Below are 17281 nucleotides of genomic sequence, written 5' to 3'. Positions count from 1 at the left end.
AGTTTAGAATAGAGAGTATCTGAATTGTGAAAAATTATGACAATTCCTAGAATGTATATGTTGCTGCAGTGCTTCAGAGATTTCAAGTGATTTTCCAGTTGTCATTTATATAGCCATCATCCCTGAAAGGGAGATAGCAAAGAGATCTTAACTCAGCATTCCTACTGAATGAGTGAGTGAGGTATGGGTCCAAGATCATGATGGAGTCAGGTCATGATTTACATAAGTGGCTCTAATGCTCTTTTTAGGAAATTTGTACTAGATTTTACCAACTATGTATTTCCCTATAGCAGCCCTTAAAGCATTTTGTGATCTGTTGGTCTCTTCTTCCCAGGAGGTTGCCCCAAAGCCTGTTGTGATCTCTACCCCCACGCCCACCATTGTACGTCCTGGTTCCCTGCCTCTCCACTTGGGGTATGATCCACTTCATCCAACCCTTCCCTCCCCAACCTCTGTCATCACACAGGCTCCACCATCCAACAGGCAAATGGGGTAAGTAAAGAGAGCAGGGAGAAATAGTGAAAGCTGCATTTCTTTCCACTTTGTGAAATTATTTGAAACAACGGAGACTGTTGGCTGGGCACGGTGGCTCACGCCTGTAAATCCTAGCACTTTGGGAGACTGAGGCAGGAGGATTGCATAAGGTCAGGAGTTCAAGACCAGCCTGAGCAAGAACGAGACCTTGTCTCTACTAAAAATAGAAAAAAAAAAATTAGCCAGCAAGGTGGAACTTGCCTATAGTCCCAGCTACTTGAGAGGCTGAGGCAGGAGGATTGCTTGAGCCCAGGAGTTTAAGGCTGCAGTGAGCTATAATGATGCCACTGTACTCTAGCCAGGGCAACAGAGGAGGACTCTATCTCAAAAACAAACAAACAAAAAAGAAAACCCCACAAATCGAAATAAACATTAAAAACAAAAGCAAACAAACAAAAAACCAGGGACTGTTTTTGTATACCCAAGGAAAACAAGTCACTGAGATTGTCTCTCAAAGTAAATTTTTCCACCATAAACTGAATCTTCTTTACCTTTTAGTAGACAAGGAAGTATTTATTTGGGGGTAATACTTCCTTAATTTAGGGGTTTAATACTTCTTCATTCTAAAAAGAAGAATCCTTAAAACTTTGGGAAGTTCATCACAATGCTGGAGGCCACACTCCTATAGAAGTCTATTGGGGCACTACTGAATGAAAGACTGAAACACATTAAGTCATCTTCCTTGAATTTAGTGTTCCTCTCGGTCCCAGTTAGGGCTCTTATTCTTTGCTACCCCTAATTTTGTCTGTCTGTTTGTCTTCACTCCTGTCGTGGCCCATACAGATTTCCTGACGGGATGACATGAGATCCTGTCCCCAGGTACCCATGGGTTAGAGGTTGTTGTCATGATTCAGCTCCCTAGAGCTTATTGTTCTCTCAACCCACTAGGAAAAATAAAAAGGCCCGGCTTCTTTTTTGGCCAGGGTAGAGCAAAACTCGGAAAAGAACAAGAGAAACTTACTCAAATTTGGCCATCTTATGACATAATTCAGCTTTGCAAAACAACAACTTTGATCCAACTCTGCCTTGCCTAAGGCAAGACAATTTATACATGCCAGTGGTAGGGTTGTTTATTTAATTGTTCTAAACCCTTAATAGGATTAGCTCCCTACCATTTGAGTTTGCTTAATTTGCAAGGTATAAAGATTTTGCCATTTCTCTCCATCTGTACAGTAAGTAGCATTCCCTGCTTTTCCCACCTTCATGAGTGTGTAAAGATTTTACAATGCTGCTTTATTCCTTCTCTAACTAGAGAACACTGGAAAATCTGCTATAATTATAGGAGGAAGATCCATGAACAAAAGGTCAATATTATGAGGCTTTCACTTCCTGTCTCCTCTAGGTCTCCCTCTGGCTCCCTCCCTCTTGTTATGCATCTTGCTAATGGACAGACCATGCCTGTTCTGCCAGGGCCTCCGGTACAGATGCCTTCTGTTATATCGGTGAGCTCTGTAGTTGGGACAGCCAACCCTACTGTCATGGTAATCCCTCCCTCCCACCTGAATGGTCATAAACACACATGAGCCCCAGGGAAATGCGGGTTCTGGTCTGTATTAGTTGAGCACGGCAGCCTGCCCAAACTCCACACTAACCTCTGCCAATCCAGCACTATGGAACACTAGACAAAGACTCATCTGGACAGTTGGCTACTGGTCTAGGAATTGATCTTGCCAGCCCCACTGATTGGTTGATTTCACTTGGCACATAGTACCTCCCAAATTGCCCACCACTTTCCTCAAGGCTCTAGCCTTTCCCACAGAAATTGTATCAGCACTCAAAGATTAGATTCCCTACCCTGTGGTGCTCCATGGGGAAAGGTATTTCCCAGACTGTCCCTGTATGCCCTATGGTTGGGTTGCACAGAACAGGCCCTGACATGCCAATCTCAAAGGCACTTCATTTTGGGAAAACTGTTACCCCACCAATAGTATTATGTCCCCTTCTGGTTTTTCTTTCTTCTCTTGATCCAGCTGGCTAGACCTGTGTCCATGGTGCCCAACATTCCTGGTATCCCTGGCCCACCAGTTAACAGCAGTGGCTCCATTTCTCCCTCTGGCCACCCGATACCATCAGAAGCCAAGATGGTGAGTACAACCAAGCCTGGGGCAATGTTGGCCTTTCTGAAAGAAGTGGTATCAGCCTTGGTTTTTCAAGTGAGCCAAGCAAAGGAACCTCCTGGAGCTTGCAAAGCTAAGCACATCCTGCTGTGGGATCTGGAAAAGACAAGACCCTGATTCATGACAACCATCTCCTCTCTCCACCTTTAGAGCCTCTCATATAGACCATGGCAGTGAAAAGAGGCAGCACAGATTGTTTGGAATGGAACTCTTGCTGTTTTAGATCCAGGGTGACAGATGGAGGGTGGGTGAGTGGGCAGGGGAGCTGGCCAAGAGGTGAATAGCTGCGTAACCAGCCTCTGGCCAGGTTCCAGGAGAGAGCTTTCATCTGGAGTCTTGCTTCAACAACCCCCACCCCCAACTGTGCCCAGGATGATAGCCAGGGAACAGAGTAGGCATTTTAGGGATCCAGGTGCACATTTTCTCTCTCTGTCATTTTCTTTTAATTTCTCTGTTAAGAGAAAATTGGAGTGGAAACTTTAGCTATCTGTAAGGTCAATAATAAAATTAAACATAAGCCTACTCTTCTCATCCTTGATAGAATATCATCCTTGACAAGCTTTTTTTTTTTTTTTTTCTTATCTTTCCCCACAGAGGCTAAAAGCTACCCTAACCCACCAAGTCTCCTCAATTAATGGTGGTTGTGGAATGGTGGTGGGTACTGCCAGCACCATGGTGACAGCCCGTCCAGAGCAGAGCCAGATCCTCATCCAACACCCTGATGCCCCTTCTCCTGCCCAGCCACAGGTCAGTTGGGCCCTTGGATGGGGGAACCAGCTGTGTCACTCTCACTCTTTATGTCATATCTGTTTTTTGGAGAGCAGAAAATTAGAGAAGAATGGATTTCAGCTTTCTGCGTATCTTCCTGCTACTTTGGTTTTTGTTGACAGTTTGATTAAAGCAAGATGCACCATTTTTTATCCACCCTTTTGTTAGAGTTACATGCAAACAGACTGAATAATGCAGAACTGTTGCAGAGGAGGTTTCAGTTTTTGATTTTGTTTTCCATATGAATAATGGTTTAATGTATCTGCAGAATCCTCTAAAATGTCACAGAACCTCACTTCAAGCCCCGTCAATGTAGTAAACAAAAGAGGCTCCCCTTGTCTCTTAGCTATCCATTAAGTCTTAACAAAGAATAATAATAACTTACCTGATTCGGTTTTACCACAAAAACCAGATGATAACAATATATTATTAAAATGTGTTTGAGATGTATAAGTTTTCAAAAAATAAATAAGTAAATAAATAAAATGTGATATTACTGTAATAAGATGGCTCAGTAAAAAAAACTAGAAAACGCACACCAAAAAACCTTCTCATTATCAATTTAATCCTTGTATATCAAGAAAAATTAAAATCTTTAAAAAGTCAAAGAGATCCCACTTAGTTACCCAAGTCTCTTCTCAAGGAGGTTTCAGTCTGAACAGAATTCTTTGGAAACTGAATAGTCCTCAGTTTTCATATCGTCTGCACTGGACGAGTGACAGCACCTGAGATTGGTTTCTAGCGTTGCATTCTTTGCCCAGCCCCTCTTTTCCTGATGTCACCACCTGCTTCATTGGTTACCACCACATGTCCAAACATTTCATGGCCATATGCTGCCTTAAAACTTGGCCCAAAACAAAAGCTTTCATTTGAGTTTTCTTTTTGGAATATAAGCCTGCCTCAGCCTCCTGTAACCCCATCAAAGCCAGTCCTGAAGATGGTGTAAAGTATAGCCCCCACTTGCCTGAGTTTGCTGCTTTCTCTCTTGGAAAAGTGGCATGAATTTAGGCACCTTTTTAGTCACCACTGACTCCTTTCCTTCTCATTCTTCCTTTCTTCCTCTTGGCCTATTCTTTCACCTCCATTCCCTACATGAGTCACTGAATTGCCCATGAGGGAATATGCACCTATCCTTTCCTTTCCCCCATCCTCCTTCTAAAGCGCTAATCTTTACATGAGCTCCAGTGAGTTCAGGACAAAGAAGTTGAAATTCACAGAAGAATTATTGTAAATCTCCTGAAGAAAGCATCTTCCCTTAGTACAATGAGAAGTAATGACCCAGGGCCTCTAGTTCATTAAATTGAGTTTGAGATTTCTTCTCCATTTTTTTCTTTTTGAAGCAATTAGTCTGAATAAATAAAATCATCTCTTGATTATCTATTAATGGAAAACATAATTCAGTAGGGCTTGGAGTGGAGTACATTTTTTTTTCTTTTGGCAGATGAGGTCTCACTCTGTCACTCAGGTTGGAGTGCAGTGATGTGATCATAGCTCACTGCAGCTTCAAACTCCTGTGCTCAAGCGATCCTCCCACCTCAGCCTCCCAAGTAGTTAGGACTACAGGTGTGCTCCCCCATGCCTCGCTAATCTTTCTATTTTTTCTTTTTTTTTTTTTTTAAAGACGTGGGGTCTTTCTCTTTAAAAAGGTAAAGCGATCCTTCCACCTCAGCTTCCCAAGTTGCTGGGAGCCACCGTGCCCAGCCAAGATCCTATTTTTTTTTAAGTTCATGCTTTTGCTCAAGAAACTGATGTAAGTTCTGGCATTTGGGATATACAAATATAGATATTCCCTAATAACAACAGATCTAAGAAGAATTTACTTTTTTTTTTTTTTTTTGAGACAGAGTCTCACTCTGTTGCCCAGGCTAGAGTGAGTGCCGTGGCATCAGCCTAGCTCACAGCAACCTCAAACTCCTGAGCTCAAGCGATCCTCCTGTCTCAGCCTCCCGGGTAGCTGGGACTACAGGCATGTGCCACCATGCCCGGCTAATATTTTTTATATATATTTTTAGCTGTCCATATAATTTCTTTCTATTTTTAGTAGAGGTGGGGTCTCGCTCTTGCTCAGGCTGGTCTCGAACTCCTGAGCTCAAACGATCCGCCCACCTCGGCCTCCCAGAGTGCTAGGATTACAGGCGTGAGCCACCGCGCCCGGCCAGAATTTACTTTTGACATTGTTATATACAATTGACCCTTTGACATTGTTATATACAGTTGACCCTTGAGCAACATGGGGGTTTGGGGCATTGAACCCCACGCAGTTGAAAATTGATGTATAACTTTTGACTCTCTAAAAATTTAACCACTAATACCCTACTATTGACCAGAAGCCTTACCAATAACACAAACAGTTGATTAACACATATTTTGTATGTTATATGTATTATATACTGCATTCTTATAATAAAATAAGCTAAAGAAAATGTTGGGTGGGCATGGTGGCTCACTCCTGTAATCCTATCACTTTGGGAGACTGAGGCAGGAGGATTGCCTGAGATCAGGAGTTCTGGACCATCCTGAGCAAGAGCAAGACCCTGTCTGTACAAAAAACAGAAAACTTAGCCGAGCATGGTGGAGTACACCTGTAGTCCCAGCTACCTGGGAGGCTGAGGCAGGAGGAGCCCAGGAGTTTGAGGTTGTAGTAAGCTATAATCACGCCATTACACTCTTGCCAGGGTAGAAGAGTGAGACTCTATCTCAAAAAATAAAAAGAAAAGAAAAGAAAATGTTACTAAGAAAATCATAAGGAAGAGAAAATCTATTTACTATTAATTAAGTAGAAGTAGGTCATCATAAGGGCCTTTATCCATGCCATACTCACATTAAGTAGGCTGAGAAGGAGGGAGAGGGCTTGGTCTTGCTCTCCCAGTGGTGACACAAGCGGAATAGGTGAAGACGTTGGAAGGAGGAGGCGGCACACTTGGTATAAATTTTATTGAAAAAATACCTGCACCTAAGTGGACTTGCACAGTTCAAACCCATGTTGTTGAAGGGTCAACTTCCTTTCTGTAGAAGGTTGGCCTTTCTACATTTTAAAAAAATTTGGGGGCCAGGCGCGGTGGCTCACGCCTATAATCCTAGCACTCTGGGAGGCCGAGGCGGGTGGATCGTTTGAGCTCAGGAGTTCAAGATCAGCCTGAGCAAGAGTGAGAGACTGTCTCTACTAAAAACAGGAAGAAATTATATGGACAACTAAAAATACATACAGAAAAAATTAGCCAGGCATGGTGGCGCATGTCTGTAGTCCCAGTTACTCAGGAGGCTGAGGCAGGAGGATTGCTTGAGCCCAGGAATTTGAGGTTGCTCTGAGCTAGGCTGATGCCATGGCATTCTAGCCTGGGCAACAGAGTGAGATTCTGTCTCAAAAAAAAAAAAAAATGGACACCATTATAAAATCAGTCTACCTTCTCTGAACGCATACCAGCTAACAGAAAGGGAATACCATCCCAAGAAGTGACAAAGAACTTCAGCCTAAAGTTTAAAAACAAAAAACAGTCCTATATCACCAATTTGTAAAGGGATTAAACATTTTTTTCTGTTTACAAACAAAACAGGGGGGTTACTGAGGATGATTAATAACTGATTATAAATAAAAAGAATATACTAATCTATATCTCTTCTCAGTAGCCCACATCTTACTGGTAGTAAATGAATAAAAACATTTTTTCTCCTTTTCTGAAAACTGTTATAGCATGTAATTGTTTGTACATATTGCTTATCAAAATCAGTGATTCTCAAACTTTTTTATTTCACAGTCTCCTTAAAAGTTCCTCTGACTCTCTCCCTCGATTCTAATTTCCTTGCCTACAAGATTCCCTGTTGTTAAGAAACAAAAAGTGATCCGAATTTCATTTCATCCAAAATAATCGGAATTTCCAACTGAACTTGTTTATTTAAATTTGGGACGGACTGAGAAGAATGGAAGGAAATGAGAGGCAGAATGAGGCACTAACTACAATAAAAGCCCAGGGACATAGTGATGAGACTTGCTGAGACTGGTACCAGAGACTGGTACATCCCTTTACCGACCTTACTAATCTACCTAATGTTAGGTGTGATTTAGAAAGGAGTCATGTTCTCACCAAGTAACTCCTCTTCCTCCCTGGTCAACAGGTATCACCAGCCCAGCCCACCCCTAGTACTGGGGGGCGACGGCGGCGCACTGTGGATGAAGATCCAGACGAGCGACGACAGCGCTTTCTGGAGCGCAACCGGGCTGCAGCCTCCCGCTGCCGCCAAAAGCGGAAGCTATGGGTGTCCTCCCTAGAGAAGAAGGCAGAGGAACTTACTTCTCAGAACATTCAGCTGAGTGTGAGCGGGTCCTATATCATTATTGGGATTGTTGGATCTGGAAAGTGGGATTGAATAAGAAAAAAGTGGGACAATATAATAGAAGATGGTAATTCTTAAATTAGGACAGATCCAGAAGTTACAAAGAACCCCTTAACAGTCAGAGTTGAAATCTCTTCCCTAGGGATTGGGAAAGACACTCACCAACTATCCCCAAATCTTATACTAGACTGAGTCATCCATAGACCCACTTGGATGAAGGAAATTAGATTAAGCACGTCAGGGTACTTGTTTTAAATCATTGGTAGAATCTGACTGGGGTCATGAAACACCCAAAGGGAAATGTTTTTGCCTAGATAATGCAGCTTACTAAAATAAGGAAAGAAAAAACTGCCACAAGCACAAATAGAACAATTATAATCCAGACATCCTCTTAAATATTATCTTCCCTTCTTCTGATTATTAAAATATTTAAGTACAAAGGTAATATATGAATACATTTCTATTATAAAACATATATACACACAGAGGTGTGTAGAATAAAAATAAAGTCCCTTCTTTAATCTGCCTTTTGCAGTCCGGTTCTCTTCCCTGCATATAAATTTGGTGTACCTTCCAGACATATTCGTACGTCTAAATGATTTTTATTTATAGTTTTTATGTGGGAGTTGGAGGGATTGTGTGTTTGTTTTAACATAAATGGGTTAACTGTATTTCCTAGAGATCTAGCCATGGATATGGAGCATCTACCACATTATTTTTAATAGTTGTATAGTAGTATATTCTGTAGTGTGGTTATGTTATAAGGTAAGGGGACTGATATTCTAATTTTTTGCTAGATAGCAATGCTGCAGTGAACAGTGCATGCACTTGAGTAGACAGTTGTGTTAAATAGATTCCTAGAAATAGACTTCTCCTGGTCAGATAGCATATGCATTATCGATTTGGGTACAATTTTTCTATTATAAATCCCCTACTTGTCACTGTAAGCAACTCCTATCTTTGAATTCATGATTATTCTGGCCCTGGGCTGTCTGAAGCCTTGCTGGATCAGGAGTCTTATCCCAATTTGCAGGAGACAACCTAGGCATCATTCTGACCTCCCTTTGGGGATAGCCACTGGGGAATCCAAGAGTGGAGGATAAATTTTATTGATACTGTTTTCTTCCCTCCCTCCTCAGAATGAAGTCACATTACTACGCAATGAGGTGGCTCAGTTGAAACAGCTACTGTTAGCTCATAAAGACTGCCCAGTCACTGCACTACAGAAAAAGACTCAAGGCTATTTAGGTAAGTGACTTACAGTCTAAGCAAAGTCAGTCAGTAACTGCATGTACTGAGTGTCTCAACTGTTTACGAATTTGTAACCTCATCCCAAATGTACTGTGGACTCCAAACTGATTAGTGAGTAACCCTTGTGGAGCAACCAGTCCTACCAAAAAAATATATATATATTTTTGACAACAATAGAGTTGTCAAAATAATAGAGTTATCTTAGTTATCTATTACAGTTAAGGATGATGGGTAGCAAAATTTCCTGGGTGCCTATTTTGTGTTAGGCACTCTACCATCTTCCCAATTCTCTCATGAAATAGATATTATCTACCTTTATACATGAGAAAACTACATTCAGATTAGGTTACACAGCTGGTAAAGTGGTGGAGCCAAGATTTACATCCAGGTGTTTCTTATTTCAAAGACATTGTCTTGGCCTAGAGAAGATATAAATAGTAGTTGATATATTAAGATTGGTTAAGAATCGGGATTTGGGGGTATATTTTTTCTTTCTAATGATGGCTGATGTTTCAGTTTATAATCTATGAGTGTACATAAAATAGTGCTAGAAGGCAATGGCCACAGAGTTGTGCTCAGGACATGCACAATTCTGAAGTTAAAATTGCTGTGAAAAATATGCTTATGGGCAGTAAAAGCTAATAAATGTGAGTTTTCCTTTGCAAATTAAATATATTCATAGAAATGCTGGCTATCAAGTTTTGATATATTGAATTATTTTTTCACTAACTGTCTTTATCATTTCAGAGATGTGTTCCCATAGAAAAAGAATAACCATATCACCAATTTAAGACATCTCTATTTAAATTTTAATGTAAATTTCTACTTCAGGGTACATTCATTCATTAAGCAATATTGATTGTCAGTTCTGTGCCAGGCACTGTTTTACATGCTGGGGATAAAACAGGGAACCAAATAGATTAGATTAAATCACGGCCCTTGAGGAGCTTATATTTTAGTAGGTGAGACAGACAATAAACAAGATAAATAGGCAAAATATATGGTAGAAGAAAAAGTAAAACAGATGAAGGGTAATATGAAATGTTGGCAGCAAGATTGAAATTTTAGGTTAGGTGGCTTTTGAATAAAGACCTGAAGGAAGTAAGGTAGCTACCCATGCATTTACATGGAAGAAAAGTATTTCAGGGGAGAGTGTGATCAGCAAATGCAAAGACCCAAGGTGGGAGTGTGCCTGGTACATTCTAGGAACATCAAGGAGGCTGATGTGGCTGGAGTGGGGGGTGGAGAGTAGTTGGAGATGAAGTAGGGAAGATAATAGGAGCATTTCACTTAGGGTCTCATCAGTCATAGTGAGGACCCCAGCTTTTACTCTATGTTGAGGGCCATTAGTTGGTTTTCAGCAGAGGAATGACTTGACTGATCTGACTTACATTTGAACAGGATTCCTCTGCTGCAGATGTTGGCAGTGCAAGGGCAGAAGCAGGCAGTCCACTTAGGAGGCTGTTGCAATAATACAAGCAAGAAGGCCGGGCAGGGTGGTTCATGCCTGTAATCTTAGCATTCTTGGGAGGCTGAGGTGGGAGGATTGCTTGAGGTCAGGAGTTTGAGACCAGCCTGAGCAGCAGCAAGACCCCATCTCTACAAAAAATAGAAAAAATTAGTTGAGTGTGGTGGCACATGCCAGTAGTCTCAGGTACTTAGGAGGCTGAGGAAGGAGGATGCTTGAGCCCAGGAGTTTGACGTTGCTGTGAGCTATGATGATGCCACTGCACTCTAGTCTGGGCAACAGAGTGAGACTCCATCTCAAAAATATGTATTATTATAATAATAATATAAACAAGAGATGATGGAACCTTGGCCCACGATGGTGGTAGTGAAAGTAGTGAGAAGAGGTTGAATTCAGGATTTATTTTGAAATTAGAGTGACAGGGTTGGATGACAGCCTGATGGGATGGTATATATGAAAAAATGAAGAATCAAAAATGGCACCAATGTTTTTGGCCTCAGCAACTAGAAGAATGGAGTTGTCATTAATTCAAATAGGCAAAAGTGGAGGAGGAAATGGTCTGGGAGGTACATCAGGAGCTCAGCTTTGGACAAGCTATGTTTTTTTGTTTTTCAAGCTATGTTTAAGAAACCTATTAGGCTTACAGGTGGAGCTATCAAGCAGGCAGTTGGTTATACGGGTTTGCAGTTCAGAGGAAAGGCTAAAGATAAAACTTTGGGAATCAACAGCATATAGTTAGTTTTTAAAGCCTTGAAACTAGATGAAGTCCCCAAGGTGACAGCATAGATAGAAAAAGAGAAGTAGTCCCAGGACTGAGCTCCAAAGAGATGAGAGTCCAAAGAGATGAGAAAGAACCCAGAAGAGACTGAGAAGGAGCAGCCAGGAAGATAGGAGGAAAACCAGCTAAGTAGCTGAACGTGGTGTGTTCTGTCCGTCAAGATAGGAAAGCATTTCAAATTTAGTAATCAGCTATTTCAAATTCTATTGACAGGCTAAGGAAGACAGGGACTGAGTTTCCCAGTATGTAGTCTATATACAGTAAGTTTTCTATTTAGTCCCTGCAAGAACTCTGACCCGTAGTCAATCCATTAAACTATTCATTACAGCAAAGATGTGTTTAGTTCCTGCTGTGTGATATAGACATTATGGTAAGTACTTGGCACAAGACAAGTAAAACATTGTCACTACCTCTGAGAGGGTCATGTAACCCGTGAGCAAATAAGGACAGATATCCCAGTCAAGCAGCCCCTGCATGGGGAGCTTCCTGAAGACAGAGTTCCCCTTTTATTCTCTGTGTACCTGTGCCTGGTACATGGATGATGCTTAGCAAATGTTTGATGAATAAGTAAGTATATATTCTGAAAACACAAAGCATGAAACACTTAATTTTCTGAGGGTAACAAAGATTTCACAGAGGAGGCAATATTTGAATCCTGAAAGAAGACTCAGGTGTTCATCAAAAGGTCAAAAATACAACCGACTATTAGAAGTTTGCCCTTATTCCACATATCCCTGTTTAAGCAGCCATAGAAGCTATCTGATGTTTAATAAAACTCCTTGGCTGATGAGCAACATGAAGGTACCATTGTATGCAGCTCAGATATCTGTGTTTAGTAGTGAAATGTTATTGTCACTTTAGGTGGAATGGCATAGCTCGTAATAAATGTTTTAAATCATTACTGCCTAGCTAATTGATAGTCAGGAGGGTCAAACAGACTTCTTTGTAATTTTGTGTTAACTGAACCTTGGCCAAGGACTGGCCATTTATAACATCATTTGATTATAGCTAGATATTTATCAGATTTACCTGTGGTGCAACTATATGCTAAAGGAACATAAAAAATAATAGAATGATTCCATTCCTGTGGGAATTGATCAGAGAGAATAGCTAAAAAGTGATCTATTTTAAAACACCTCTAAAGGCAAGAATAAGAGGAAAAGTGTTCCAAATAGGGGTAATGAACTGTGCAAAGACCTAGAAGCCAGACAGTGTAATTAACATGTTGGGGATTCACTTTATTGGGATAGATAGGTTAATCTTGGCCTAGTTCTTTCTTCCCTTCTTACACCTTACCATTTCCTAGCCCATTTATGACTTAGTTGCCAGGATTCTTGGGAGCTTTCCCCCCAAAAAGTTCATTTTCCTTTGAACTCCTTTAGAATTATGGCAGAAGTTTGTCCTGCCTTTTTCTCCATTCTGTTTTCTAACCACTTGCTCTCTTCTTTGTCCTCCTTCCTGGCAGAAAGCCCCAAGGAAAGCTCAGAGCCAACGGGTTCTCCGGCCCCTGTGATTCAGCACAGCTCAGCAACAGTCCCTAGCAATGGCCTCAGTGTTCGCTCTGCAGCTGAAGCTGTAGCCACCTCGGTCCTCACTCAGATGGCCAGCCAAAGGACAGAAGTGAGCATGCCGATACAGTCGCATGTGATCATGACCCCACAGTCCCAGTCTGCGGGCAGATGATGCCTCCCCTGGTGGAGAGGTCCCCAGCCAGAGCTCGCCCGCCCAGGAGCCAAGAGAGATGTCATCTTATCCCCTTCCATCTGCCTTGGATGTGGCAATACGTGGGGGGTGAAATTGTGTGTTGTGAGTAATGGACATACGTCGAGCTTTTCTCTGCAGCCACATGGTCATGTACGTTTGACACCTGTACTGGGGGCCTCCGAGCCCCAGAGCCTCATAGATCATGCCCCAAGGGTGGGGTTTCTGATATACCCACAGCCAAAGGCCTTTCCAGATGGTCCGAACAATCACCCTACCCCATGCACGTGTATCTCTCTCTTTTAACACTAACCCTTGCACTTCTAGGTTTGGGGGTTCTCAGTTCCCTCTTCTCCCACTAAGCCATGGCTGTTATCTTCTTGTTCCTTACCAGCATGCCACTTCCTGCCAGATAGAGGGAGGCTAGATTTGATGGCATATCACCCGCTGACCCATCCCCCAGCCACCCCATGGACTCAGGACTTTGTCTCCCAGTAGCTACTTATTTATCCCTTTTTCCCCTTCCTAAATTCTAGTTAAAATATTCACTTATGGAGAATGTAAGTTTACCTTTGATGTATGAAGTAGCAGTATTTTCCAGCTCTTCTATAAGCTTTATTCCTTCTCCCTACCTGCCACCAAAAAAAAAGCAAAAAGAAGCAAACAAAACCCCAGGAGTTCTAGTTCTTCCTCGTCTATTTCCAGAGCTATTTGAGTACCTCATTTTGTCTCTTGACTTTACCTAGTCTAGTGGTGGGGTCTTTCCTTATCTTGTGGCCTTATTATTAGAGATTTCTTGGTAGGGAAAGAGCCCAGGTCTGACTGGTTGATTCCCTCTCCTCCCCTCCATCTTCCTTCAGTTCTAATCATCAGGGTCGGCAGGAACAATGTAGTCTAAAGCTTGTTCCATCAGGTTACTGGATTAATTAATTCTTTTATGTTTTATAAGAGTTTACTGGCCAAAGCGTACATATTGTCATCTTTGGTCTTTTTTTTTTTTTTAGACAGAATCTCGCTCTGTCATCCTGCGTAGAGTGCAGTGGCATCATTGTAGCTCACTGTAACCTCAAACTCTGGGCTCAAGTGATCCTCCTGCCTCAGCCTCACAAGTAGCTGGGATTACAGGTGCACGCCAAGACGCCCACCTAATTTTTCTATTTTTTGTAGAGATGGGGTCTCACTCTTGCTCAGGCTGGTCTCGAACTCCTGAGCTCAAATGATCCTCCCACCTCGGCCTCCCAGAATGCTAGGATTACAGGCGTGAGCCCCCGCACTGGCCTTTGGTCATCTTTCTGCTCCTGCCTCTCTCTCTTCATTCCCCTGTCAACATTACCGCCTATCTCTCTTCTGTAACTAGTTCAGAGGCAGCCCTCCTGCAGGCTGTCATGTAGGGGACTCTTAAGTTCCCTTGCTCTACCCCATCTCTCTGCCTCACAAATCTGTCTTTTCTGAGCTAGGGTCTTGTATTCACAAGTGCCCATTGCCCTCTGGACTACCTTTTCTCTTTCACCAGATTCCTAGCCTAGTCCCTGGTCCTGCAGAACTTCCTCAACTCATTTCTGCCCTCTGCCCCCTCAATGCAATGTTTCTCCATAAAACAAGCTCCAGGATTCCAAAGCATCATAGCCAAGGTCCCAAGTGGGTTTTTTAAAGTATGAGATTAGATAGAGGAAGGAAGGGGAGAGGGAAGGTGTAGTATTGATCTCAGCAGAGGAGCCCAGGGTCTGGCCTACCTGGGAAATTGTGACTATCCCTCTCAACCATTACTTTGAAGAGTTGGATTGCAGGGGGAAAAATTCATCCCTCCTGTCCCTCTTTCTTCTCCATTAGGACTTCTCATCTTCTCTTGGCTCTGAACTATGCAATTTCTACACGGCCATAGGAAGCAATCCAAAGCCAGAGGCCTGTGGATAGATAGGTCAACTTTAATAGCACTTCAGTGTGAAACCCGTCCAGTTGTCCCAGAGCCACCTTCTGCCATCTGCCCAAGCCTAGAATGTCCTTTTCTCCATCTCTCCTACCTCCATTATACATACAAAATAACTGCCAACTTCCTTGCTTATTTTGTCTTCCAAAATTGGCTGTCATAGGAAAATGAGAAAATTATTCTAAGCTACGAGATTCCCATTTCCTTAGAGCGATATACTGAACCAGGTGACATGTTCTGCATTTTTTTAAATTTCCCCTCCTGCTTTTAAGAGCCAGTGCTGAACAAGCCATACCTTGGTGAAGACAAAGTCGAGAAAATACAATTTTCTCATCCTCTACCAGCAGACACCCAACAAGAACAGCCTCTGAAGTGACTCAGACTAGCAAATGTTATGGCAGATGGTCACAATGCAGGTTACCACCTCCAGGGACTTCACTTGCCTTTAAAAATTCACAGCCATAACTTGTGCTCAGGACCTCTCCTTTAGATGGCTGGTCCCTGGAATTTTCTCCTGCTTTAGATTTTTGTTTCATTTTTTATTGTCTTGATTTCCCACTAGCAGCCTTGCCCTAAAGCTTGACGGGGTTTATGGCTCCTAAGGAGCTTTCATAAGAACCTTGACTATTTTTCTTCCTGCTTCAGTCAAGTGTTTTTAAAGTTAAGAATCAATTTGTCACTGCAAACATGCCCTGCCGGTCTGTCCCTGTGTCAGGTGGCTATTTTTTTTTTTTTTTTTTTTTTGAGTCACACCTCCTGTGGCATGGGTGGCTAATTTATGTAGAGAGTCTTTTTAGATTCTTAGCCTCCGTGGCTAATTCTCCGAGTCCTTATTACCATTGCCAGAACCGTAGTAGAGAAGTGGCACTGAAATGAGGACGAGGCAGGACAGAACCCCCCTCCCCAGATAGCTCCTGAGTTGGTCCTCGGTCTCACTAAGAAGGCAGAGCATTTGCTTACCCTGAAGCTTCTCCAGTAGTCAGGAGGAATGTCACTTCTCTTGTTACTGCTGCCAGCCATCTGGTCACTCTCCCCTGATCTTTGTCTTCCAGACTCATCTGGACCAGAACCAGACATCACAGAGGGTGTCACTTAGCCCTTCTTAAAGACCATGGCCTTTCTAGCGGCCTAAGGGAGGACACTTTCAGAAAGGAGCTGAGACTGTGTCTTGGACTCTTCTGAGTGAAAACAGAACTCTGGCTTCCCATCTCACTCCAGAGACACAGCTAGCTGCTAGACACCCAAGGCCACAGAGCAGGGGGTCAGAACCAAGTCTTCTGGTCTGCACACTTTCTGCCTCATTCCCTTAAAAGAAAGCTTGCTTAGCATTGAAAAGTTTGAGAAAGCCTCCCACGCTACCCGTGAGGTTAAAAAAAGTTATACGTCCTTTACTTATTCTTTCCCTGTTGGTTCTACACCCCAAATCTGGCTTCCTTCAGCCTCTGCTCCTCTCCTTGGCCCTGAGCACTAGACCATGGACTACAGGTAGTGGTTAAGGAGGAGTTGAGCTAATTGAACCTCACCTTGCTGCCTTCCATCCCTGTTCTGTTGTTCTCAGCTCCTTTCTTCAACTTGATCTTAGCCAAAAGGGCAAGAAGCAATCTGGCTTCTTTCTTTCTTTCTTTTTTATTTTTTTAAACAATCCTAAACTAGAGACAGACAGTTCCTTTCTTGAGTCACTGCCCTCTAGCACCACCCATCCTGGTAGATGGAGTGCTTGACCATAACCGTGCTCTGTCTACATCCTGAACCACCAAGCAGACACCAAAAAAATACTTGCTTTGGTTTCTGAGGCTCCCCTGCACCATACTGAGAGGCTCCGTAAAGGTGCTTGCCCCTGAAATAGCTATCCTTACCAAAATCTCCCCCTTTCTTCTATAACTTCCTTGCCATCCCCAAACCATTATTTTCCAGTAATATTGTACATGTATACACAGGAAGGAAATATATTATTTCTTTTTTTAATTTCATAACCAGTCTGTTTAGATTCCAGTCTTCTGGAATATATGACCCCTGTCATATATGCTTTTGTTGATATGCTCTTTCTGCTCTCTTTAGACTTATGTTTGACAGGGGTCGGGAGGCCACAAAGGAACAGGACATGTGAGGCTCCTAAGGCAGATTAGAGGACCCTCCCAGCCCCACTACAGCCTCCCACAAAGCTACATCCCTCTCATAGTATAGAACTGATGTCTCTATTTTTCTGTTTGCACACACGCTTGTGCATACAGACATAAATCCCAACCCACCCACCCCAGGGTGGTAACCCAGCAGGAATGAGCTTAGGTGGCTGCTGGCCAACATTCCCACCCTCTACACCAGTTGAATTGTCTCTCTCTGGGGTAAAGTCCTACCCCAGAATGAGAAAAGGCTGGGGAGAGTAGGGCAGGTTAAGGCAGCTTATG

General features: G+C 42.6%; 1 protein-coding gene across 4 annotated transcripts in view; it reads left to right on the top strand.

The window, feature by feature from the left end:
- ATF7 (activating transcription factor 7) overlaps positions 1-17281 on the top strand; it is a 92989-nt gene that overhangs the window by 70552 nt on the left and 5156 nt on the right. For 2 of the 4 annotated variants that reach the window (XM_069491697.1, XM_069491696.1), the window contains 7 exons: positions 335-492; positions 1877-1976; positions 2505-2618; positions 3246-3398; positions 7533-7730; positions 8891-8999; positions 12714-13898. In XM_069491697.1, the coding sequence (XP_069347798.1) occupies positions 335-492; positions 1877-1976; positions 2505-2618; positions 3246-3398; positions 7533-7730; positions 8891-8999; positions 12714-12931 (1050 nt within the window). In that variant the 3' untranslated portion in view covers positions 12932-13898. Of the gene's footprint in view, positions 1-334; positions 493-1876; positions 1977-2504; positions 2619-3245; positions 3399-7532; positions 7731-8890; positions 9000-12713; positions 13899-17281 lie in introns of those variants that run through there. The other 2 variants (XM_069491695.1, XM_069491694.1) reach the window with 1 other exon arrangement.

Source organism: Eulemur rufifrons, chromosome 16 (genome assembly GCF_041146395.1).
Source record: "Eulemur rufifrons isolate Redbay chromosome 16, OSU_ERuf_1, whole genome shotgun sequence".
NCBI lineage: Eukaryota > Metazoa > Chordata > Mammalia > Primates > Lemuridae > Eulemur > Eulemur rufifrons.
Note: the sequence above shows the minus strand (reverse complement) of the source record. Positions and strands in the feature narration are given on the sequence as shown.